The sequence below is a fragment of the Mirounga angustirostris genome, unplaced genomic scaffold, assembly GCF_029215605.1.
Source record: "Mirounga angustirostris isolate CCGP_5_RB_7025 unplaced genomic scaffold, mMirAng1.0.hap1 SCAF_9, whole genome shotgun sequence".
In the NCBI taxonomy this organism is placed as follows: domain Eukaryota; kingdom Metazoa; phylum Chordata; class Mammalia; order Carnivora; family Phocidae; genus Mirounga; species Mirounga angustirostris.
Window position 1 is genome coordinate 68,506,249 of NW_026991717.1, and position 26,878 is coordinate 68,533,126.

Sequence of the window (26,878 nt, forward strand, 5' to 3'; positions counted from 1 at the left end):
ATCTTTTGATGAACTAGAGTTTTTTATTTTAATGTACATTGTTTCTTATTTGATTTATACTTTTTGTATCTTTTCCATGTAAGGTTAAAACATAGGCTCCTATATTCTTTTTAAAAAACTATTAACTTTTCCCTTTCATGTACTTGATACATCTGGAATGGATTTTTATTCATGATATGAGGGAGGGATCTTTTTTCTTTCCTTTGGGCCATATATATATATTCAATTTTTAAAGTATTTTTTAAGAGTCAGTTTTACCCACTGATCTGAGATACCATGTTTATCATATATTACTTTGCATATAATACATTGATCTTGCTGCTGAACCCTCAACTCTTTCTATTAATCTTTGTTTTGTTGTTTTCTGTGCCGATTAGTACCATACCATACTTACTTTATTTTTCTTGACATGAGGTAAAATAAGTATCCTCCTGATTTTTCTTTTTCAGATTTTTTTCCTCAACTTTATGTTTGTTATTCCTTTGCTTAAAAAAATAGTTTTGCCACAGATATGTGATTCCATAAAATTCCTTGGATTTTCATGTGTTTAACTTCAGATCAATGGAATAATTTTTGGGGGGGGGGACTTTTTTACTAATCATCACATTTAAGGTTGTTTCTGTAAGGTTATTTTTGAACCTCTGCTCTTCCATACAAATTTTTAGAATAAGTTTTTCAAATTCCAAATAATCCTATTTAGATTTTGATCAGAATTACTATGAAACTAGAAATCAACCTGGGGTTAACTGACATCTTTACAATACTGGTTTTCCTATTCATAAACAGAATAGCTCTCCTTTTATTTAGGTCTACTTTAATGCTTTCAATACAGTAATTTTTATCCATTGCTGGATTTAATTAGCTAATCCTCTGTTTAGGATCTTCACATCTATATTAGAGAAACTAGACTGTATTGTTTCTGTACTTCCTGTCCTTGTCTGATGGTGCTATCAAGACTATATACCGGGCGCCTGGGTGGCTTAGTCGTTAAGCGTCTGCCTTCGGCTCAGGTCATGATCTCGAGGGTCCTGGGATCAAGCCCCGCATCGGGCTCCCTGCTCAGCGGGAAGCCTGCTTCTCCCTCTCCCACTCCCCCTGCTTGTGTTCCCTCTCTCGCTGTGTCTCTCTCAAATAAATTAAATCTTTAAAAAAAAAAAAAAAAGACTATATACCAGCTCCGAGTGTAACATCATTTTCTAGTCTCTAAAGCATTTTGTGTAAGAAGGAAATATTTGGTGTAATCAAACCATCTGGTACTTTGTGGGAAGATTTTAAACCACTGATCGAATTTCCTTAGTAGTTATAGGCATTCAGGTGTTCTGTTTCTTCTGGGCTCAGATTTGGTAATTCATATTTTTCTAGGAAGTTGTTTATTTCATGTTTTTTATTTCATGTTCTTTAATTGGCAAAAGTTTACTCATGGTATTCTCATTTATCTTGTACATTTCTATTGCATCTTGCAGTTATATTCACTTTTACCTTCCTAATATTTTTTTTTTTAAGATTTTATTTATTCATTTATTTGAGAGAGTGAGAGAGAGAGCACATGAGACGGGGGAAGGTCAGAGGGAGAAGCAGACTCCCCGCCGAGCAGGGAGCCCGATGCGGGACTCGATGCCGGGACTCCAGGATCATGACCTGAGCCGAAGGCAGTCGCTTAACCAACTGAGCCACCCAGGCGCCCCCTAATATTTTTTATATATGTTTGTTTTGCTCAATCCTGCCAAAAGTGTGTGAATTTTATTGTTTTCAAAGAACAAACTTTTAACTTTATTGATCTTTTGTACTATGTTTTAAAATTTCTTTTAAATTCCCATTCTCATCTTTTAAACTGTATTTGGTTGAATCATATGAAACTGTAAATATTTGATCACATTTGACCTAAAAAAAATGGCTTCTCTTATCTTTTAACCTAACATTTTTTTCTATTTTCTTTGTTTTGGGGTTTTTTTAGCTATTAATTTTGGAAGCTAACTTTTTTTTTGACCTTTTTTTCCCCCTAATATAAACATTCATAACCATACATTTAGTTACATCCTAGGAGTCTTGATAAACAATATTTTTATTTTTTGAGTTTATTTTTTTTAAAGATTTTATTTATTTGACAGAGAGAGAGAGAGAGAGCACAAGTAGGCAGAGCGGCAGGCAGAGGTAGAAGGAGAAGCAGGCTCTCCACCGAGCAGGGAGCCCGATGCGGGGCTCGATCCCAGGACCCCAGGATCATGACCCGAGCTGAAGGCAGCCGCTTAACCGACTGAGCCACCCAGGTGCCCCATTTTTTGAGTTTAAAGTGTTTTCTGCTTACTGTCCATCACTCAGTAAGCGGAAATGAGCACTGGGTATTATATAAGACTGATGAATCACCGACCTCTACGTCTGAAACCAACACATTATGTGTTAATTAATTGAATTTAAATTAAAAAAAAGTTTTCTCTGAGTCCCATTATAACTTCTTTCTTAATCTATGAGTTATTTACAGTATGAATATAAATTTTAAAAGGCAAGGTTTTTGCTATTGACATATTTATCTTTCTGTTTTTTATATATAATTTCAGTTTGATTAGAGAATGTGGTCTGTATGAAAAATTGCTTGAAATTTGTTGATATTTGCAGGACCTTTTCATTTTCTTAAGTCTTTTAATACTCCTTAACTCTCTCTTTCCCTCTTTTTTTTTTTTTTTTGAGAGGGAAAAAGAGAGAAGGGGTGGAGGGGGAGAGGGAGAGAGAGAATCTTAAGCAGCCTCCATGACCAGCATGGAGCCAGATGTGGGGCTCAATTGCACAACCCCGAGATCACAACCTGAGCCGAAATCATGAGTTGGACGCTTAACTGACTGAGCCACCCAGGCGCCCCTGTAATACCGCTTAAGTCTTAAAATTATATCCATGTATGACGCTGATGAAAATTTAAATAAAGTATAATAGCTAATTCAGTCTATTTCATTAATATGGAAACCAACCTAAAATATCATACTTTGAATTCCATCATCACCCAAATCAGCCATTCTAGACGTGTTTATATTTATTTGTAGCTTATCATGCTCTAAAAGGATTCCAGGAGGCCACCTATGTCCCCGCCAGCAGCTGACATATTTAAAATTGTACCACAAACACAGATTCCCATGAAAGCCAAACAGAAATAGCTCTAGTAAATGGAGACACATTTTGTTACCTTTTTGTTCTATTGCATTGTTTTCTCTTGGCACACCTCGAGGACATTCATCTCTGAGCATCCAGCTTAAATGCATTTTTAAAAAAATGATATAGTTGTGTCCCCATGGGACACGCAAAGAAAGGACAGAGTAAAAGGGACATCCTGTAGCTCTCTGTGGGCTCAGAAGCCATGACTGAAGGAGAAATGGGGTCTCTGGTTGAGTCCAACCTTCTGCTCTCCTTGGGGGTGACACTAGAGGATTCTCTTTGTTCTTATTCCTACTCATCATGGTAACGATGATGGTGCCAAGAGTATGGGGCAGCAGCAACCATTTCTGCACCAGGCACCAAGCTGAACACAGAGATTATTTTAATTCTCATAGTCACCCTTTGAAGTAGATACTATTATCATTCTCACTTTACAGATGAGGAAACTGTATGGAGGAGCCTTAGAGGGATGAACAGCCTTGTCCCATGAACACAGTGATGAGTCAGAAAGAAACCCATGTTGAACTACTACACTACCCCCTTCCATCCCCACACTAGTTGTGACTCTCGGTGCACTGGGTGTACTAGAGGAAACAGTTGCTCGGAAGCCTGGAGCTCAGGCCTCTATGACAGCCTTGCCCCTGGCTTCTTGGTGGCTCTGGGACAAACCCCAAGATCTCAGCTAACAGGACTCGCAGACCAGTGGGGGAGTCTGTACCTATCTCCCTCCACATGTACCTTCAGCCTCAGAGGCTTACCCCTTCCTTTGGTGGCAAATGAATGGCTGTGTCCCATAGGGCTGAGTTGTCTGGATAGCGCCACACCCCAAGAGGGGATGTAATCCACAACAGAGACATTGCATGGTCCAGTTTCTCCAAGGTCTTACTAAATCAGTCTAAACATCGTATGCTTTAGACATTTTGCTGCTACATTCTGAATCACATTTTTCTCTAAGCAACCATCTCAATGTCTAATTTTTTCCATTAGTAAGATGATTATAGTACAGAGTGAACTATCTGTAATGGGCCCCAGCTCAAGTAATGTGGCTTTCAGTTGGCTCCATTTTAAATAAATCTTTCTTTGTTAATTAATGCACCTTATCCCAGTGTTGTAACACTGATGTTCCTAAATTGGACAGGGAAGAAGAGAACCACACCCAGAGAGGAGGATCCAAAATCCTCAAAATCAGTATGAATGCAATAACCATTTGAAAGCAAAGTTTAAAAGTTAGTTTTTGTGCTTGCTGTAAACTAAGGAAGTTGTACAAGAGTCTGCGAGAGAGTAAAAAGTGATGTGATAATTAGGTCATGAATTAACCCCCTGGTACTTGCAGCTCTAAATTATTTTTAAAGACCCCCCTTCTCACCTCCTAGGATATTTTGCACATGCAAAATGCCTAATTGACTAATAAGGTACCTAGCATAAAAGCTAATTAATGAAAATGAAAACACTAAAACTCAGGTTATTTAGTAACCAGAGCCTGGAGCCAGATCCCAATTAAACCACTCTTGGGTGGAGGAAGGGATCGGAATGTCCAATAGGTTCCATCTGGCTGCTTCGGTGGGTCAATCTAGAGCCTCCTGTTCTTCTCCAATGAGTCTTTCCACCCTCTCCTTTCCATTGCAATGAGGAGCTAGGACAGTCCTCCTCACACTGCACTGGGGAACTCCCAGGCTCTCCCACTCACATGTAAGGGGCTTGGCAGCTAAGGAATCCAGCTGGAAGCAAGCATGATTCACTAGCTCCTCTCAGCCCAATCCCTTTTGTCATTCATCCCACTGGAGAGGCCCCTAACCTTCCAATCTCATTTGTACCCCACCCAGGAGACCTGATAATGGTCCTGGCAAAGCTGTGGCTTTTCATAACTTCTGGCAGGGGCCTCGCTGACCCATAACATGGCTACACACATGATTTCTTCTCATACTGTCTTTGTAAATTGACCATGGCTAACCTTGCTGCCCTAATCAGATCAATCAGAATAACATTTCTTTAGCTGCGGCATGCTGGCAGCCTCCCGGGCTGAGGCGTGACTCAGAGTCAGGCTCAGATACCGAAGGCGGGTTTTGGAGTTTCCAGTGGTCTCAGGTTTCTTTTGCTTTTATCACAGTTGGTGAGCTTTGTAAGGCCCGTGTTTACAGCCATGCAAATTAGCCTCAGCTGGAGAGAAATCAGGTCAGGCCTAACTGAAATCAAGCTCTGGGCCAAAAGGTATTTTATCAAAAATTGGAAGTGTGGCCATAGTAGTGGGGTCAAGCCAGACTGTCCTAAGAAACACGGGGACAGCTTTGTCTGGTGTAACCTGAACTCTTAGCTGGCCTCTGGACCCTGGAAACTCTGAAAGACGGGAGGAGGAGAGGATGGTGAAGGGCCACACCAGCTGATGGGGGCTGGCCAGTCTGACCAAAGGCTGATGCTGCCAAATGCATTTTTTGTTAAGTAGAGACAAGTATGAGAAGGGAAACATGGCATCTTTGAAGGAAGAAAACTGTGATGTGAGGCTGGTTTGCGTTATATCCCACGTTCCTCACTGACCAAGCAAGGTCCGATTTTGCCGTTTCTTTCTACTCACACACTTGCCTATACTCGGTTGTAAAATGTGTGTGTGAAGGTGTTCACACAGATATGATCTGATATTCTGCATCTGGAAAGCATCTTTAAACACATCCACTTCGGATGCCGTGACAGTTACAGAAACTAAGGCCGGAGATGTTACGTGACTGGACACGCCGCAACTGCTAACCACTCACCTTGAAGACAAGATCTCTGGCGCCTCTTCGTTGCCACCTCCCCCCATCATAGTCCCAGTCTGTCAGTACCCCAGTACTTAGAAAACACTTGGTTTATTTTAAGAGAATTCTCCGGTCCATTTGTGTCTCTTAAGATTGGGGGTTACCCACAATTACCCCCTGAGCTCCCACATATCTATGGCTCTTACAACACGGCGTGATGCTGTCAAGCAGCTCGACCTTCAGATGGTGCCTGGGGCTGAGTATGGAGACGTTGGTTCACATGCAACTCCCTTGTCTGTCTTCTCTCTAATAAGTAAAGTGGAAGTTGGTGGATCTTGAGTGCCCCTATTTGCAAGGTGGAAGCAATGACCGGATTGTTGTAATTCATCTAATTAAAGTTTGCGTCTTTTTGACAGATGAGACCTGGGAGCCAGAGAATTTAAAGAACTTGCCCAAGATTCAATAGTTGGCTAAGGTCAGAGCCAGAAGTGGAAACCAGGTCTACTGACACCAAAGCTAGGGCTTCTTTCACTAAACAATGACCAAGGAATATTCAGCCTTGAAGTATACTTCAAGCCAGGACTTGTAGTTAAACTGAGTCCAGCAGACCATTTGTCAAGTAATTAAGAGCACAAGCTCTGGGGTTGTTGTTAGATCCATTTCCTTACCACTTCTGTGCAATGGTGGGCAAGTCATGTAACCCCTCTAGGCTGAAGCTTCCTCACTTATGAAATGGGAATAATAGCAGTAACCATCTGGGGCGCCTGGGTGGCTCAGTCGTTAAGTGTCTGCCTTCGGCTCAGGTCATGATCCCAGGATCCTGGGATCAAGCCCCGCATTGGGCTCCCTGCTCGGCGGAAAGCCTGTTTCTCCCTCTCCCGCTCCCCCTGCTTGTGTTCCTGCTCTCGCTGTCTCTCTCTCTGTCAAATAAATAAAATCTTTAAAAAAAAAATAGCAGTAACCATCTTCCTGGGTTCTTGTGTCGATTAGATAAGTTAATACATGCCGAGCACTCAACCCAAAACCACGTACTTAGCATTAACTATTATCATCGCTATTGAAATCCTTGTCATCTTCACTTGATACACATAACCTAAATGCAAGGTTCTTAAGACTTATTTCTGTCCACATTAAGCATGTCCCTGCGCGAACACACGACCTTTGTGTATGTTGGAGTTGTGTGCACTTTGCAAAGCATTTATGAGTTCAGCTGCAAACGCATCCAGCGGCTTGATTTTTGTGACTTAAATGCACATATAAGATCTTTGCCTATTCTTATTATATCTTCACATACTTCTAGCTCAGAAGTGGAGGCCAGAGGGGTCACTGCATCTGCACCCATCCTCAAATCCCTGTCTAGCTCCAGCCCATGTCATAGTCTTAGAAAAGGGCCTGAATGCAGCATAAATGAGAGGTCCAGAAAAACACAGGCAAGAAATCAAAACTTTCTTCAACCAGGCGGAAGGATACTTTTTAGAAATATAAATATTTAGAATGATTTTCTCATAGCCTATCTTGTCATATCTAATATTTTTTTTTCAAAACAAAATCTATATTCAAATAACTCTTCATTCCCTTAAAAAAAAAAACTTCCCTCCCTTCAGATATGGAAGATTTATAAAGCTGTGTATACGTGTGTGTTTGCGCGCACATGCAGGTCGTGGAGGTGATTCTAGGATCAGTTACATAGGGGCTAATCCTAATACTTTATGCATTTTTATATTACAGTCATTCATGCTAAGCACTGGAACTATGTCAAATAGTAATTTCTATTCTACTAATACCTACAGGCCTTTCTCCTATGCACTTGGCTCCCAGCACTTTGTGTGGATGATGTGCTCTCATGGTCCACAGTGAAGAGACTTAAGGAGACTAAGGAGGGTGCTGTGGGCCAGTTACTCTTCTGTACAGGTTTGCACACTTCTCCCAGCTCGAAGAAGCTAATTTCGCTTTGAGTCTCGGCATTCTCAGGTGCCCTCTTGTGGTTGGGGGAGGTAATGAGCATCCTAATGATTCTGTGGCTGGCTGGAGGCAGAGTCCAGATTGTTACTGTTTAACAGCCAACAGAGAAATATAGCTGAACTCCAAGAATAATATTCAGATTTAACTTTCTGAAAGAATCATTGATATCCTTACTTGACAAGCTCTAGCCACATTTTTTTTTTAAAATAAGCAAATAAAGTAAAAGTACAAGTTAACTTTTGGGGCCACCTTATTTCCAAATAAACTTTGCAAGGCACAACTTTTGTAAATTGGTGCCTATTGTGGGGTAGAGCTCCCGTTTGCTTTTGGTATGTCTGGCAGGTCAGGGGCCTTTAAGCTGAGGAACAGGAAAGCCCTTATCAATCCAGATATCACTTAAGGAATCTGGACACAGCACTAATGACCTCAAGGTCATATATATTGGTGCAATCAACACATGGGCAAGTTATTTCACTCATTTCTATAGATGATAACCCCTAACCTCACCACTCATCTTTCAAACACATGAGAAATACAAAGGGGTTGGCAAATCATCCCCGCTCCTGGGGGAAAAAATAATGCACATACCTTACCAAGGCAGCCCAGAAACATTATCTCTGTATACAAAAGCTGAAATTATATAAACTTGGAAGGCAACAGGTTATGAAAACCCTATAAATTTATGTTCAGGCTTCCAAACAACATTCTCCTTCTAACCTTCTTCCCTCCCCACTAAACTGAGACACCGAGTCTGGGATTTAAGAATTACAGCTATGATCCTCGCCAAAGTGACCAAGTTACAACTGAAGGCTCTTGGCTCCAGGAAGTTTCAACAGAATAGTGTCTGCTGAGGCATCAGAACCCCTCCCCAGCTCATCCCCCCAAGTGCTCAGGGAATAGTCTTTATCTCATTAATTCTTAAGAAATATCTATGAAAAAGGCAGAGGGAGAGGAACGATTTTATGCATCTTACAGAGGAGGGAACAAGTCCAGAGACGATTTATAATTCAAAGTGAGATCTTGGCATTTCAAGAGAGGAAGAATAGTGACAGGTCATGCTAATTTTCTGCAAGTTGTAGGGTGAGTTTGGGAAGCAACTGGAAAGTTTATCAGAGCGGCCACTTCCTTGACAGGTACCAGGAGGAAGAATCTCAGATGATGAAGGCAGATTCCTGGCTCCATGTCAAGGTGCTGACCTACCTTTCCCAGGAACAAATGGAACTTAGAGACCGTGTAAGTATGGGCATATTGACAGTGGAAACTCTGTTTTACAGTGCAAAAGACTATATATAAACCAGTGTAAGATGAACTACCAGATGTCTGCATGTGGCATTTAGGAAGTTGTGAAAATCTATAAATCCTGAAAAACAGGAATGCTCTAGAGATCACCATTTGCAAATAGTTTCAGTGATGGACATACTAATGTTTTAAGACTCCTCAACGACCTTGGGGATCAATGACATTCAAAATTTCTTCATAAAACTTTATCATTAGTTCATAGACTAAAAGTATTAATACATAGTTCTAGGAAATACTTAAAAGTACTTTCATCACGGGGCGCCTGGGTGGCTCAGTCGTTGAGCGTCTGCCTTCGGCTCGGGTCATGGGTCCTGGGATTGAGCCCCACATCAGACTCTCTGCTCCATGGGAAGCCTGCTTCTCCCTCTCCCACTCCCCCTGCTTGTGTTCCCTCTCTTGCTGTGTCTCTCTCTGTCAAATAAATAAAATCTTTAAAAAAAAAAGTACTTTCATCACCATGATTTCATTTTATCCTCATAACAAGCCTGTAAAGGGTTGCTATTCCCCATTTTATAGAAAAGGAATCTGTGTGGGAAAGTGAAACAACGTGCTCTGAGGTTATTAGGAACCAAAAAAAAAAAAAAAGTAGGAGACAGTACTGAGTGTTGGTGGTGCCAACAGGAGCTGATGTTTTCAGCTCCGGTTCTCAATTCGGCGACTGCTATGTTTGTCGTCGCAGAACGGTTTGGTGTCACAAATGAGGATGGCACAGCCCCGAGTATGGAGCACAAATCTTAGTATTACAGCTAATACTTCAAATGGTTGATAGAGTCAAAGGAAAACAGCTCTCAATCTGCAGAGATTGTTGGAGTTACACCCAAAGCATCCTTTTTTTCAAAGATCTAGCTTCCTCGTGAGTGACTCAAAAACAAACAAACAAACAAACAAACTTGGGATACTTTTCTACTATAGGAAATATTTTGGATTTGTACAAGTGTAGCTGTATTTTGTTGGTGATTTTACTAATGACCACTCTCATTTATAAATGTCAGCTCAGTCAACCCAGTAAAATTTATGACCATCATCCGTGCGGCAAATCCATGTTTAAATGAAGGGGAAATGAAGACACATTTGAGGCTCTTGTACATCCTCTCAAGTGTCTGTCATTATTGGCGTCTTCCCAGTCACTGGTGTGCAAACCCGAGAAGTCACGTCATCTTTCTAGGTCTCAGTTTCTCATGTACCAAAATTCGCCATACTGAAAATTCATGTACAGAATTCGCTGACTGGCAAGGTTCCTTCCAACTCTCAGATGATAAGATATTATGGAACAGGATCCCTGCCCAAAGAATATATGTATCTGCTTACTGATAACCACTGCCAGTGACAGGAAGTTCAAATGATACTACAGAAGATGAAATAGAAACTAGTGTCCAAGTTCAGCAGGATCTTGGCGATTCTGACAGTTACTTCTGAACTAGGAATGTAGATGGCACAGAGGAATGAAGACCAGCTCCGCTTAAGAGGTACTGACATGGAAGTCTCAGCGCTGGCTGAGCCCCTACAGCCAAGACTTGTAATGCTTGATGTTTAAATCTCCAACATACCCTCCACTCCGATCATTAGGAATGAGACCCATCTGGCCGATGTTCTTCCTGGTTGCCTTGCGTGGGAATCATTCTGCGGTTAAGCTGATAGAAGTTGGCCTCTGATGCTGTAAACTCCCCCAGCTGCTCAAAACCTCTGCAATTTACTTTCACTTTCATTTTAAGAGCAACAACAACAAAAATCTGGCTCTCGGAAGAGACATCCATCTCAAAGTGTGAAATCTGACTACGGGTGTGGAGGGAAAGCTCATAAGGGACAGGGTTAGAGTTTTCTGGCATTGACTCAGCTCGTTTTTTTCTGTAAAACTTAAAATCTCAGCTCTCACATAGGCCACAGGCTCACTGAAAACTCCCAACCAGGCGCGAGAGGGTAAAGCCCAGTCGATCCACAGGTTTGCCTCCACTTGAAGAGAGATGTGGAGACTACACATATTCGCGGGTTCTACGGGGCGACAGCAATCTCGCTGCTCAGAAAGATTAAAGAGTTCAAATGAAGCATATTTTTCCCCTCAGACGGGCGAACAGAATAAACATATCAAGCACTAACTGCCTTAGTGGAAATCCTCTGTTGCACAGGCAAACAATTATGAGATAAGAAATAAGAATAAACAACCAAATGCTTTGATGTTTTAAAAACAAATTCTTTGATGTTTTAAAAATACTCATTTGCCAAAACAGAAGTAATTCGTTTTATGAGTAAACAACATGTTACCAAGCATCCAGAGGGGGAAAAAAAAAAAAGAATGGGGTAATACCGATCTGAGAAGAGAGAACAAAAGTTTAATGTGATATTGCGTAAGAAAACATTCAGTGGAGTTCCTGGTTAGCCAGAAGTGGCTTCCTGGAAGAGGTAAATTGAGGCTAGCTGTGGAATACAGAAATTATTCTTGTGTTTTTCAGACAGGAAAGGGGTCTTCTGTGTCTATAGATGGCATTTAATAAGCCAGCTAGCCCTTAAAGCACACTTACTTCTGTCTTGTATGAACCTCACACTGCATGGGAATATATAGCCGTTGAAAACTTCAAATTGTTTCATGCAATCTCTTAAGAGATTTGGTCTGGGCGTACCTGGGTGGCTCAGTGGGTTAAGCGTCTGCCTTCAGCTCAGGTCATGATCCCGGGGTCCTGGGATCGAGACCCGCATCAGGCTCCCTGTTCGGCGGGAAGCCTGCTTCTCCCTCTCCCACTCCCCCTGCTTATGTTCCCTCTCTCGCTGTGTCTCTCTCTGTCAAATAAATAAAAAAACTCTTAAAAAAAAAAAGAGATTTGGTCTGATATTTGATTATTTTTGGTGTCACATTTTTCTCATGAAAACATAATTCTCATGTGCTTGAGTGGTAAAAAAAAGAAAAAACTTTGATGATGATTTTCATTCATAATTCAAGTCAGTGGGAGAACCTGATTCGATTAACAGAAAACTGCATTCAGGCTTTTGTCATTTTTGCCCCTCTAAGGCACAGCTGATTTCGTAATCATAATGTTCCTTGAGATAAGAATCAATGCATGAAGCCTGCTAAATAATTTAAGAATAAAGCGTTGATGATAATATTCAGTATAACACTTCTCAAAATATTTCCTTCACACCCTCTTAGATTCAATTTCACAGCATCCTGGTGGGTCAGGTAGACTCAGATTTTTATAGAAAAGGAAGAAATATGGCCTAGACAATACAGACGAGCAGCCCAAGCTCACACAGCAAATCAAGAGCAGAACCATAGATGCATTATACTTTTCCCTCCGCACCATCTATGCTATTATCAAAATGCTAATGCTGAGAATTTGCAGCAGTAACATCAACACTAACAAAATGAGAGTAGCCATCCTTTGTTGAGAGCTGACGGCTTCAGACACTATGCTAAGCACGATATATCAATTACCTCATTTAATAACTACTTAGAATAATAATATGAGTAGTCATCATCTCAGGTTACAGTGAGGGGATGGAAGCAAAGAGAGGAAGAACTTTGACCTAGGTCACGCAGCCTGTGCATGGCTCAGCTGCCATTCAACTTCACATCTGCCCGAAAGCTTGGGGAATCTTGAACTTGCTCTCTGATGTATGGCTGGCAGCCTCTGACTTCAAGTCCTCAAGTCTTTGCTCAAAAGTCAACTTCTCCATGAGGACTACTCTGAACATTCCACTTAAAACTGCAGCCCTGGGGCGCCTGGGTGGCTCAGTCAGTTAAGCATCTGCCTTCAGCACGGATCATGATCCCGAGGTCCTGGGATCGAGCCCCACATGGGGCTCCCGGCTCAGCGGGAAGCCTGCTTCTCCCTCTCCCACTCCCCCTACTTGTGTTTCCTCTCTCGCTGTCTCTCTCTTTGTCAAATAAATAAATAAAATCTTTAAAAACAAAACAAAACAAAAAAACCCTGCAGCCCTGCCCTCACCCTGCCAAAATCCATCTTCCTTACCTTGCTTTTTCGAGTGGTTTAATGTTTTGTTTCTAACGCTGATTTTTAACATAAGTACCACAGGGCAAAGGTCTTTGGGGTTTTCTCACCAACATATCCTAGATGTCAGACTGTGCTACCCAATAAAACTTTTATAATGACATTTTTTTTTTTAATCTGTGCTATATGGGTAGCCACTAGCCACAAAAACAAAACTGAAAGTGGCGAATGCCATTGAAGGACTGAATTTTTAATTTATCTAATTTATCTAATTGTATTACTTAAACAGCCACATGTAGCTAATGGTTACCACACTGGACCACAAGGGCCTAAAACAAAACCTAGCATAAATATACTCCCAATAAATGTTTGTTAAATGAATGCATTTATAGGGGCGCCTGGGTGGCTCCGTCGTTAAGCGTCTGCCTTCGGTTCAGGTCATGATCCCAGGGTCCTGGGATCGAGCCCCGCATTGGGCTCCCTGCTCAGCGGGAAGCCTGCTTCTCCCTCCTCCACTCCCCCTGCTTGTGTTCCCTCTCTCGCTGTGTCTCTCTCTGTCAAATAAATAAATAAAATCTTAAAAAATAAATAAATAAATAAATAAATGCATTTATAAATAAGTTAATGAGTAAGACATATTTTCTATATAATTACTTTCACTAATTACAAGTTAAATTTTATATTTTTTTCAATAGAATTAATAGCTGAAAAAAGTCCAGATCAAATTAAGAAGATAGTTTGAAAATTCAGGTATGACTGAAAGCACAAGCACAGATTTCTCAAACTACTGACTCCCTTTTGTCATCAGTGACTTAAAACCTTGCAAAACATTTTTGGAAAACAGCAAACCAGCAGCACATAATGAATTCCCATGTATGACAAAAAAATACAATGATTACTATAGTCATTCAGTACCTTTTTGACCTTGTTCTTTTTCTCATAGGTCTCTGACAGAGGTTTTTTCTTCTGCTGAGTTGTGTCTTTGGAGAATAAATACTCAAATTCACTAGTATCCCGAATATCAGGTTCTTCTAAGGAATCCCATAAGGTTGGTGTAGCATTTTGGCTTAAAAGAGAAAATGATAAGTTAAACATTAAAATCAAAACAGAAAAGAACAGAATATAATGAAATCTCTAATTCACTTTATAACTCATTTAAGATTATATATATTTTTTTTTAATTTTATTTTATTATGTTATGTTAATCACCATACATTACATCATTAGTTTTTGATGTAGTGTTCCATGATTCATTGGTTGCGTATAACACCCAGTGCTCCATTCAGTACATGCCCTCTTTAATACCCATCACCAGGCTGACCCATCCCCCCACCCCATCCCCTCTAGAACCCTCAGTTTGTTTATATTTATATATGTATGTTTTTATATATCTCCTTCTAGTAAAGCTTGAAGAAGAGCTTTTCATGTTACACCTTTTTTTTTTAAAGTCAAAATATACTATAGAACATCAAAGCTAACAACCATTTCCAAAACCGAATGATCATTAGATACAATCAAAGAGAGAAAGAGAGATTTAGAGAAACCAAGTGGGACCAGAAATCCTGCGATTTACATGATTGATGCCATATAAGCTGTTCCTCCCTCAGTCTATAGTGTTTCCATCATGGGTAAAAATGGGCATCATATAAATGCTGAAAAGATAACCAATTCTGAGATATTGATGGGATAATTCTTAATAAAAATACTTAAAAAAAAAAAATTCTTCACCTTCTACTAAGGTAAAGATTTACCCTCTCTTTGGGCTTTTTCTAATACTTTTAAAAATGGTTTTTAGGATTAGCTCATGTCAACTCAGGGCAAGACCCCTAATTTGTGAACAGACTGAGCTCATTTAGAAATACTTGATTTAGAACACTCCGCCCCAACAACAGTATTTAACAATGAAAACAAACCAAAAAACTTCATTGCACCAGCCCCTGCAGAGATTTCAACTAAAGCAGCCATGGGGAGGCTGTACTTTTTGTTTCTAGGGTTTTTTTTGTTTGTTTGTTTTTATTTCTTTTTTTTTTAAAGATTTTATTTATTTATTTGAGAGAGAGAGAATGAGAGAGAGAGAACACATGAGAGGGGATAGGGTCAGAGGACGAAGCAGACTCCCTGCCGAGCAGGGAGCCTGATGCGGGACTCGATCCCGGGACTCCAGGATCATGACCTGAGCCGAAGGCAGTCGCTTAACCAACTGAGCCACCCAGGCACCCCTCTAGGGTTTTTTTTTTTTATCTTCAAAAAACAGGGACACTAGTTTTGAAACAAAGAGAAGAAGATATGGAAAATCAGGTATAAAAGAACTGCCTCTGAGACCAAAACTTGGAAGGGTTACCATCCAGGCTTCCTTTAGTCAGAACACATTTTCCCCCAAGTGTCTACTGTCTTAAATTATTTTTAAACACTCTTAATACCCATAGACAGAAAAAAATAATGTTTCATCTACACATTTATTGTTTTTCAAATATATGTCTATATTATGATCCATAATATCTGTAAGTACCTACCTTTGTTTTAATATGTATTTTTTTCCATCACTGAAAACTAAAAGAACTATTATTATATGGGGTAGTCCACAAAATGTTTTGATGCTAAAAGGCGATTTTCATATTCAAAACAGATGGGAAGACTGACTTCTCGGATCTGTGTGTTCACATTTTGCTACATGTCTGCCTTTCCCATGAAATACGAACATTTTAGTCTGTTCAGATTCACTTCTCTCCACTTTTTTATAATATTTGAGCCATTTAAGAGTATATGTGTGACATCTATAATGTTTAAGAGTATAATGAATACCTGTGAAATCATCACCCAAGATCTAGGACACTTCCAACGAAGTACATCCATCCCTGTGCTCCTGCCTCAGCCGCCCACCTCTGCCACTCACTTAACTTCCATTTGAAACACAAACACTGTTAAGTGCTAATCTCAGCTGCACTTGGGAAGGGGGATCTTGATGGCAGAAGAGAGCCAGGGAATTTTGGAGCATGCAGTCTGTCAAGGGCTGCTGGTCTGGGCCTCATGAAGGTTCTGGGAAGCCGAGGAGAGGGTGTGTAGAGGGAGGTAGTGTGATGCACAGGGGGATTGTTCAGCCCATCCATCCCCCACCTCCCCAACCCCCATCCCTTCAGCTGTACTGCTTGGCCCCAGCTCCAAGGACTCTGAGCTCGGGCTAGTATAAGTAGGCTGCAACTCACTCCTATTCTAGAGTAAATTGGCTTTGATAGGTTGAACACTTCATGACCATTTACTACATTGTTTCTATGGGAAAAGGCATTTCCAATAGTAAATAAAAGAATTTTGGAATACTACCTCTCAGCGAGTTGGGGACAGCAGGCATTTGGTTGGGCAGTAACAAGAACTCGCTCACAATAGACCATCTCCTCTGTTATAATGGTCACTTCCTCTCTGACCACTGAACATACAAATCTAGCTCACAAGAAGAGGAAGAGGAGGTAGGAGGAGGAGGAAAGAGAGACTGGAGAGGGGAGAAATGGTAGAGGGAGGAGGGAGGAGAGGAGGAAGGAGGAGAAGATACTCACTAGGAAAACATATTTATTAGGAAGCCAAAAAAGTAGACAGATTAGGATTTCTTTTTCTTTAACTAAACGTCTCTTCCCTATTCTAGAAGCCAGAAAACAGACACTGAAGAATGCAAAATGGCAAAAGTTAAAAATCAGTTCATGTTAGTAACAAAAACAATCAGGTGGGTGAGAGGCAGTACATATATAATGGAGAAAATTCATATTTTACTGCTAGATCCCCAGAAGACCAAGACCAAGATTTACCATGGGTACATTATACACAGTGCTTACCCTCCTGGTTGTACAAAATACTAAAATACCATTTCCTCTCTTTTTAAAAAACACACCCTAAATAATTTTAGTTTTGTACATAAATAAATACTACACAGAAAATCTACAGCCTTTTAGTTTAAAAGAAGTACTCATGCTCTGAGGGTACAAAACCATTCTGAGGGACCCATGATAAGAGAGCCTAAATGTGTGGAGCAGCGGGAAGCGGCCATATTGCAGTCTTCATGCCAGAAACTCAGTACATTCATCTACTTTTCATTTTGCTTAAAACTGAAGCCCTAAACTTATAGTGAAACTAGTAAGAGCTTGAGTATGTAATTGTTTTCGTTCTCAAAATGGCCAACTACATAAGGAGCGAAAAACATAACGATTATCTCCAGCTTGACCTTGTCCCACCTTGAACAGTGGGCAAAGGGCCCATATCTCCCAGCAGTACCATTATACCACTGCTATGGTCTAGGATATTGGTTGCTTATGGAGTCTTGAGGGGAATAGAGTGGAGGCAGGCTAGTGAGACACAGGTGTGGAACAGTTCCATGTGCTGTCAGAACACACTATCCCAGGGCTGACAGGTGGGATTCATCACTCTGGAATGTCTGTACATTAATTTTTGAGAACACTAATCAGGGAGCACAGCTCCATATAAATATTCTGGGAAGCTATTTCTTAGGAAATGTCATCTGAGTCTTGAATGGGACAAAAAGGAATATTAGTACTGCAACTAATCATTAGGAGCTATTTCGGGATCTTCTCTCTCTCTCTCTCTTTAACCATTCATTTGGGAAATAATAAAGTATCAGCATTTTAAAAAAGCATCAAGATTTCCACACATAAACTCTTGGTCCTTATTTTTTTTTGGTTAGAGGAAAGGGGCCAATATGAAGCACATAATCAACTTAGTTCACCATATGCGTAGCTTGAAGGTAATACCCACTCCTCCTATAGTGATTTCCAGTTGCTTTATAATTGTGAATTTCATGTTATTTTAATATCCTGCCTTCCACATACAAAATGTTATATAAATTGAAAGATTCACCACCACATAATGATTTGGGGAATAAGTTCAAAAATTTATGTTTAAAAATGTGTTCTCTATTTGCTGTCGTTTGCAAACAAATGAACTTCAAATCTAGAGATTGTCAATATCTCTCTCATTGTCCTCTTGACAGACTCTGAAATGAGGCAGAAGAAATTAAATTCAAATATGTTTGAATGGAAGTTTCTAACCAACCTATCTTGCTGCCATACAGACCCAGCTTAACAAGCTATACACATGTTAGATGTACTCTACTGCACTTTCTCTGAGCAACAAGGTATAAGATGTGAGGGCATTTAACAGTTAGGGGAATGAGAGTTCAAGCAGAGATTTTCTGTTTTTTGACTCCCTTCTGACCTAAAGAGCCAATGACTCAGCTATGTCTGGCTCTTCTAATAAAACCTGAAAAATTACACATACCTGTTAAGTATCCAGATCATAAGGTTGATGATCCCATCGAAAGACAAGATAGATATTCTAAAAATCTTCAGTGAACCCAAGTATAGGTTCAGACTCTATGTCCGTATGATTACTTGCTAGCTGTAGGGATGTTGGAGAAGGCTCCAACTTAGACCAGGGCTCTTCTCTAAGAAGAGTCTGTAAAATGGAACCTTTATCTTAGAGAAGGATCTGACATTGCACACACTGTTCTCCCAGCATCAGTCTATAGCAAATACAGACAAGACCTGGTAGAGACAGACATTCTCCCTCTAAACACTCCAACATTGTTTATCCAAAGTACTCACTATACTGCATCTGAGAAACGAATGTCACAGTACCCAGATATCCAACTGGGAAGAATAAAATGTCACTTGTGCAAAATCCTGGGAATTCACAACCTGAGAATGGGCCAGAGGAGTTGGGCTTACCTTTTATCACTTATTTGTATTCTAGTCCAGTATAAAGGCTTCATGGGGCAACTCGGCTCAACGGCTGGCTTCCGAGGACATTGGCTAGAAGAAGGGCCAACTCCAAAGAAGAGTCCAGGAGGAGGTGGGGGTGCAAGTCCTGGAGGTGGTGGAGCAGGAGGAGGCCCCCCACTGGTGGGCAGAGCAGGAGAATTGGGAAGTGGTGGTGGAGGAGGAGGCGGAGGAGGCCCGGCACTTGGAGGCAGAGGAGGGGGCGGAGGGGGTGGCGGTCCAGCACTCACAGGTGGTGGTGGAGGTACTGGTGGCAAAGGTCCAAGTCCAGGTGGGAGGGGAGGAGGAGGAGGGGGAGGGGGAGGGGTGGCTGCTGGTAGGGGTGGTGCAGGAGGGGGAGGCGATGCCTTTTGCTGACTTGGTGAGAGGCCTTCCACAGACTGAAGTGCTACATGGGTGTCTTTGTTGTCATTTGGGGGAGAGAGCTGACTTAGAGAGGAGATATTCAGCTTTTTGGGTATTATCTGGTTGCTTCTGATTGTCTTGCCTTCACCTTCACAGGGTTTGAGAAATGTCTCTCTGTCTGTCTGGATGCACACATTTCTGTAGGTCTTTGGAGGATAGTCATCGTCAGTGGAGATACATACATCTCTCATCTCTTCACGTCCTCCTCGCCATCGGTGTTCTGTCTCCCGTTTGAGAGTTTCAATGGTTTCTTCTAGTCTTGCCGTAACCACTGCGTGCTCCCCCCGGATATGAAATGCCTGGAGTTCAAACTGAGCCTGTAGAGATAGCAGTGGGAAAGAGAGTGAAGAATTTATTAAAAAACAAGACCAAAAACAAACAAATATCCGAAATAAAAACCTCAATATCATCCCTGTGCCACCATAGCCCAGCCTACATCAACACAGGGAAACACAGAGACATTCTTTTGAGGATATGACAGGGTATAAATTTCACTTTAGGAATTTTTCAAAGACTTAAACCGTTGGAATAGAAGCATAATTTCATCCAATCTGACCTCATGGGGAATAATTACCATGGATTAAGGCTTACAGTAAAACTGTCCCCTAAGAACTTTCACCCCGTTTTGATATCAAAAGCAAAACAAAGTGTTCATAAAAATTTGAACATGCTTGAATATATCTTTTATTACTTTTAATTTGGGGTTGGAAAAAGAAAACTGTAAGAAAAAAATGGAGATTCTTCTGGCTATCCTCACAGTCTCCCTTAGAATACCTCTTCTATGGGGTTTCTGGGCCAACACAGCAGAAACAAAAGGTGTGAGAAGAAGCTATCACACGCGTATTTTCTAGAAGTTTCCATATTAAAGCTGTCCCTGATCAATACTTGGGTCTGTTTCATAATTTTTCATAATATAGTAATAAATAAGCAATACAAATACACAGAAAATGAGACTATTAAGATTTGCTATTTTTGTCTTCCACATACCCAGGATTTTAAACTGTATTTTATAAGACATTTACCTTTTTTTCTATTTCAATGTTTTATTTAGATTCTAGTTAGTTAACATATAGTATAACATTGGTTTCAGGAGTAGAATTGACTGATTCATCACTTACATATAACACCCAGTGCTCATCACAACAAGTGCCCTCCTTAATACCGATCACCCATTTAGCCCATCCTCCACCCACCTCCCTCCATCAACCCTCAGTTTGTCCTCTGTAGTTAGGTAAGAGTCTCTTATGGTTTGCTTCTCTCTTTTTTGCCCTTCCCCTATGTTCATCTGTTTTGTTTCTTAAATGCCACATATCAGTGAAATCATATGGCTTTGGTCTTTCTCTGATGGACTTATTTCACTTAGCATAATATACTCTAGCTCTATCCACGTCTTTGCAAATGGAAGATTTCATTCTTTTTGATGTCTGAGTGATATTCCACTCTTTATATACCACCTCTTCTTTATCCATTCATCTGTTGATGGACATCTGGGTTCTCTCCATAATTTGGCTATTGTTGATAATGCTGCTTTTATAAACACTGGGGGGTATGTGCCCCTTCAAATCAGTATTTTTATGTCCTTTGGGTAAATATCTAGTAGTACAATTCGTGGGTCATAGGGTAGTTCTATTTTTAACTTTTTGAGGAACATCCAAACTGTTCTCTAGAGTGGCTGCACCAGTTTGCATTCCCACCAACAGCATAAGAGGGCCCCCCTTTCTCCACATCCTTGCCAACATCTGTTGTTTCCTGTGTTAATTTGAGATACCACGGGTGTAGGATGGTATCTCATTGTGGTTTTGATTTGTATTTCCCTGATGATGAGTGATGTCAAGCCTCTTTTCATGTGTATATTAGCCATCTGGATGTCTTCTTTGAAAAAATGTCTGTTCGGGGAGCCTGGGTGGCTCAGTCGTTAAGCGTCTGCTTTCGGCTCAGGTCATGATCCCAGCGTCCTGGGATTGAGCCCTGCATTAGGCTCCCTGCTCAGCGGGAAGCCTGCTTCTCCCTCTCCCACTCCCCCTGCTTGTGTTCCCTCTCTCGCTGTGTCTCCCTCTGTCAAATAAATAAATAAAATCTTAAAAAAAAAGAAAAAAAAATGTCTGTTCATATCTTCTGCCCATTTCTTTGTTAGTTCTTTATTATTTATTTTGGGGGCATGTTAACTTTATAAGTTCTTTATATGTATATCCCTTTATGAGATATGTCATTTGCAAATATCTTCTTCCATTCCATAGGTTGTCTTTTAGTTCTGTTGATTGTTTCCTTTGCTGTGCAGAAGATTTCTATCTTGATGAAGTCCTAATAGTTCATTTTTGCTTTTGTTTCCCTTGTGTCTGGAGACATGTTTAGTGAGAAGTTGCAATGGCCAAGGTCAAAGAGGTTGCTACCTGTGTTCTCCTCTAGGATTTTGATGGAGTCCTGTCTCACATTTAGGCCTTTCATTGATTTTGAATTTATTTTTGTGTATGGTGTAAGAAAATAAGTTTTCCCAACACCATTTGTTGAAGAGACTATCTTTTTTTCCATTGGATAGTCTTTCCTGCTTTGTCAAAGATTAGTTGACCATAGAGTTGTGGGTCCATTCCTGGGTTTTCTATTCTGTTTCATTGATCTATGTGTCTGTTTTTATGCCAATACCATACTGTCCTAATGACTACAGCTTTGTAATATAGTTTGAAGTCCAGAATTGTGATGCCTCCCAGCTCTGCTTTTCAAGAGTGCTTTGGCTATTCAGGGTCTTTTGTGGTTCCATACAAATTTTAGGATTGTTTGTTCTAGCTCTGTGAAAAATGGTGGTGGTATTTTGATAGGGATTGCATTAAATGTGTAGATTACTTTGGGTAGTATAGACATTTTAACAATATACGTTCTTCCAATCCATAAGCATGGAATATTTTTCCATTTCTTTGTGTCCTCTTCAGTTTCTTTTAGTAGTGTTCTATAGTTTTCACAGTATAGATCTTTTAGCTCTTTGGTTAGGTTTATTCCTAAATATCTTACAGTTTTTGGTGCACTTGTAAATGGGAAGGACGTTTACCTTTTTAACACTTATCTTTTCAGTTATTTCAATGCCTTGAATCTATGGTTTTACACTTATTAGCACAGAGCTGACATGCTCTTGGTCATTAACTAGTCTGTTTCCCAGCCTTCAAAGCCATTTAGCCTATTTTGATTAACTGGAAAACAGTCAAATTCATGATGTTATTAGGGTTTCCAGAATCCAGTTTCACGTTAATTAAATATTTCTGGTGACCTCATTTAATTTCTGCCTTTCTCATCAGATTATACATTCCCATGAGATGGAATCAGGGAGGGTACCATCCTTCACCTCTGTATTCTAGCAGCTAGCACAACAAGTAGTAGATAGATATAACGACAGCAACAGTTCTAACCAGTCATTGTCCTATGGGCCTTCCTGATGGCCAACAAAACTCTCTTCACTGTAATTTCAGCCCACAAATGTCTAGAACACCAAAGTGTACACAAGCGCAGATCCCTTTTGCGTTGAAAAGGTAAAGAAATATTTGTAATGACCTCATCAGAGAAGGTAAAGACATGTGAAGATTCTCCACATTCATTAAGACACCTTATAACTATATTTATACTAGCCTTTTTCCCTTAGGAACCAACCCCCAAGTAACTATGGTTAGTAGAACTAGAGGCAAGGTTTTTCTAAAGTTGATTTTCTCACACGTAAACATGGCAGTCTGATGCAACTCTGAAAAAACAGGCAAAATCTGGACACCATCTATTTCATATATAGCACAGAGGGTTAGACACCTGAGCTCTGGATTCATACTACCTCATTTGCATCCCAGCTTAGCCACTTACTAGCTTTACAACCTTGGGCAAGGGACTTCATGTCTTCAAGTCTGAGTTTCCCCAAGTGTAAAGTGAGGATGATTTTGAGCCATCTCTAGGGTTTTTAGAAATGTACATGACATCTGAATAAATGTTACTCTTAGGTATTATTGCTAATGATAATATTAGAAGAAAAGACTAACAGATTTGCAATTATTCTTTCACATTTCCAAATAATGCCACCTTTGTGGAATGATGGGCACCAAACCAGGAAAAGCTTTAGCAAGTCTGGATAAACAAAGTAGTACAAATACAAAACTTTACCCAATCTTTCAGGAGTTCTACTACCAAATGCCTGAATGTAATTTCAAGTTTCATTCAACTATGTGATCAAGATAATCTGTGTTTCAACATCCTGCCCGTCACCATCTCCCCCTCCCTCTCTTGCCCACCTCTAGCTACAGCCCAGCCCTGATGTCCACAGAATCGCTTGCCAACACGTCAATTTCATTACAGTGACTAGTTCATTTCTGCCACAACAAACTAACTCTGGCGTGTTGTTCCCAACTAACCTTCTTCCAAGAAAGTTAAGAGTCAAATAACATTGATGAGCCAAAAATTTTCAGCTTCTTAATAATAGGAAAAAGTTGCAAAGACATGTTCCACAGAGAGACTTTCCCTTTATCACACAACTGACCTGTATCTACAGCAAACACCTTGGTCTTGTCCCATGCCCTTCCCATCTACCTCTTAACCAATGATCTTCTGAAGCCGCTGAAGCTGATATATGTACCTATACATTGTTTTGGTGACTCTGTAATGCATTTGCTTAGTGCAGTGGGTAGAGCACAAACTGGGCAGGTTATTTAACTTCTCTGGACCTCAGTGTTCTCATAAGTAAAATGGGGATACTAACAGATTCCACCTCATAAGGCGGCTGCGAAGTAGATGAGTTTATATATATAAAACAACATATAGAGGAGTGTTTGGAACATAGTAGGTGCCACATAAGTTTGCTACCATTATTACTGTCTCTTTGCCACTGTCCCAGAGGCCAGTGGCCACACCATCTTGCTTTCAGCTCTCAGCAGGCTCCCCGCATCATGCTCTATCCATCTAAAGCAAAAATAAAGTTACTTTATTTATTTATTTTTTAAGAGAGAGAGAGTGTGTGAGCAGGAGGAGGGGCAAAGGGAAAGGGAGAATCTCAAGCAGACTCCCCACTGAGCAGGGAGCCTGACATGGGACTCGATCTCAGGACCCTGAGATCATGACCTGAGCCGAAACCAACAGTCGGATGCTTAACCAACTGAGCTACCCAGGCACCCCTAAAGATACCTTCTTATTCTGTTCTGTTGTCCTTTCTTCCTCACTGTCTCTTTTTCAAAGCAGAATTTTTGGGGAAAAAAGCATACAACTCTCGCTTGATCTACTTTCTCATCCATTCTCCTTTCAAACAATAATAATTGGCTTCTGCCCCCGGCCCCACCCCCAATTCATTGAAATCCTGCAATTTGAGTGTTACATTTGGTCAGCACTTTGCTGTGATCTTGCCCTCTAAGTTGCAGTGTTAAGAGTTGACTCTTGCCTGGGCCTTGAAATTCTCTCTGCTTCCTTAACTCCTGATATACTTTCTCTACCCGCCCCCAACTTCCTCCCACTTTTCAGCGCTCTCCAGTCAATCTGTAGACTCTTCTCCCTCCATTCATCCCTTAAATGTTGTTCCCTATGGATCTTGCTTGCCATTTCACCCTTCTCACACTACACAATCTCTCTGGACCATCTTGTATACTTATAGGGTATGGCAACACTCATTTCCTATACACTATTATTTCCAAAGTGTCACCTTAAAGCCCTAATTCCAAACATCCTCCTGATTGATCAACCTTCATGTTTAATCAGCCACCTCAAACTTAACACGTCTGAACTCATCATGAGCTTGTCACTGCCAAACCTCAATTTGTTCCTCCTCTGAAATGCCTTCTTGCAGTTAATGGCATCTTCATCTTCCCAGTCATCACATTCAGAAACCTGGGTGTCATAAGGGATTTCTTGCTTTCTCTCTCTCATTCCCAACATACTATTTATCAATAAGCCTCACTGGTTTCTCTGATTCATTCCCTTCCTTCCATTCCCACTGCCTCACCTCAACTTTTCAGTTGGTCCTCTTTATCTAGACAACGGCAACAACCACCTAATTAATTTTCCTGACCACAGTTAAGCCACAATGATTCCAGGAGAATTTTTTAATAAATGCAGATTTTTATTCTTTGATATCTCTTCAATAATTGGCCATTATTTACAGACTGACACTGAACCTTTTTTTTTTTTTAAGATTTTATTTATTTGACAGAGAGAGAGACAGTTAGAGAGGGAACACAAGTAGGGAGTGGGAGAGGGAGAAGCAGGCTTCCCACTGAGCAGGGAGCCCGATGCAGGGCTCGATCCCAGGACCCTGCGATCATGACCTGAGCCGAAGGCAGACGCTTAACGACTAAACCACCCAGGCGCCCCGACACTGAACCTTTTTAGCATGGACACACTGAAGTCTCCTTTGATCTGTTTTCTGTCAACTTTCTCCACTTTGGCTCCTGCCTTTTCCCTAGATAGGCCCGGATTCCACTCTTGCATAGCATCTTGCCTCTCCCAGGACCATGCTCATTCATGCATCTGGGCCTTTGCAAATGCCATCTTCTCTCAACACCCCTTCTCTCCTGCAAACGCCCCAAGTAAGGGGACAGATCACTAAGCATGGATTCCATGAATGGCTTCCTCACAATCCGTATCCACGGATATGTAGAATTCCCAAATAAGAAAGAAATACTGAATTTCCATATACTCCATACCAATATACTGGGATTATAATAAGAAACCCTAATAATCAAACCTTTGGCAAAGCTAGTTGTTAACCCTGTTTTCCTCTCTACTTTCTGTTAAATGCCCCTTCCACTTTGCATGTGTGAAACTATGTGCTGTTTCCTCTCTTTACCTAGAGCCACAGCTAGAAGGACTGCTGGTGATTTGGTGAATCAAACCCAGAGTATTCGGTCAGATAATCATATACTCCTTCCTGGACAAAGTTTGCCTAAGATCCTGGGAATCTTTATGAAATACCAAGCCCAGTTCCTTCCAGCCAAAACTACAGAGGAGGCTGGGTCAAGGGAACATAATGCTTTTGAACCCTTGGTGACTCTCTTTTCAGGCTCCTTTACTTTCACACTGAACATGATGCGTGTACACGGGAGACAAAATAGTTGTAAACCTTCCACTTATTCCTAGTTAAATGATCTTTAGGTCATATGAAGTACTAGGAGTTTCCCCCCTCCCTGCTGAAAATCTGTTTTTCTGCATTCATCCCAATATCCCATTTGAAAGGAGACAGGTGCTGAGATTTGACATCTTCCTCAAGTTTTATCTATGTTTATCCATGTTTTTATCCACCTTCTTTGACTCATAACTTGATTGCTTCTACTGCTTTCATTTTTAAGTGCATCCTCTTCCCATTTACAATAGCCTAGTGATCTATATCTCCTGCTAAGAAAGATGCAAATTCACAATCCTTAAGAGAACAATCCCAATTAAACCATTTTGTTTTAATCTTCCTTTTCCTTACTGGCACTACTTCTATCTGTCTCTTGTCATGCTTCTCAGCCTGCTCTCCATTAGAAACACCTAGAGAGCTCTGTAAAAAAATACCGATGGGCAGCACCATTCTCAGAGATCTGAGATGGTGTCCTTGCACTGATATCCTTAAAGCTCGCCAAGGGATTCCAAAGGGCATCCAGAGTTGAAATCAACAGACACTGTCCTTAATCTTTAC

At 40.7% G+C, this 26,878-nt stretch overlaps 1 protein-coding gene across 2 annotated transcripts in view; it reads right to left on the minus strand.

Annotated features, from left to right (window-relative positions):
• The window catches only part of FMN1 (formin 1), a 310,736-nt gene that overhangs the window by 196,914 nt on the left and 86,944 nt on the right, over positions 1–26,878 (minus strand). For both annotated transcript variants that reach the window (XM_045900408.3, XM_064570714.1), the window contains exons 4-5: positions 18,799–19,571; positions 13,988–14,138 (exon numbers count right to left, since the gene is read on the minus strand). In XM_045900408.3, coding sequence (XP_045756364.1) covers positions 13,988–14,138; positions 18,799–19,571 — 924 coding nt within the window. The remainder of the gene's footprint in view (positions 1–13,987; positions 14,139–18,798; positions 19,572–26,878) is intronic.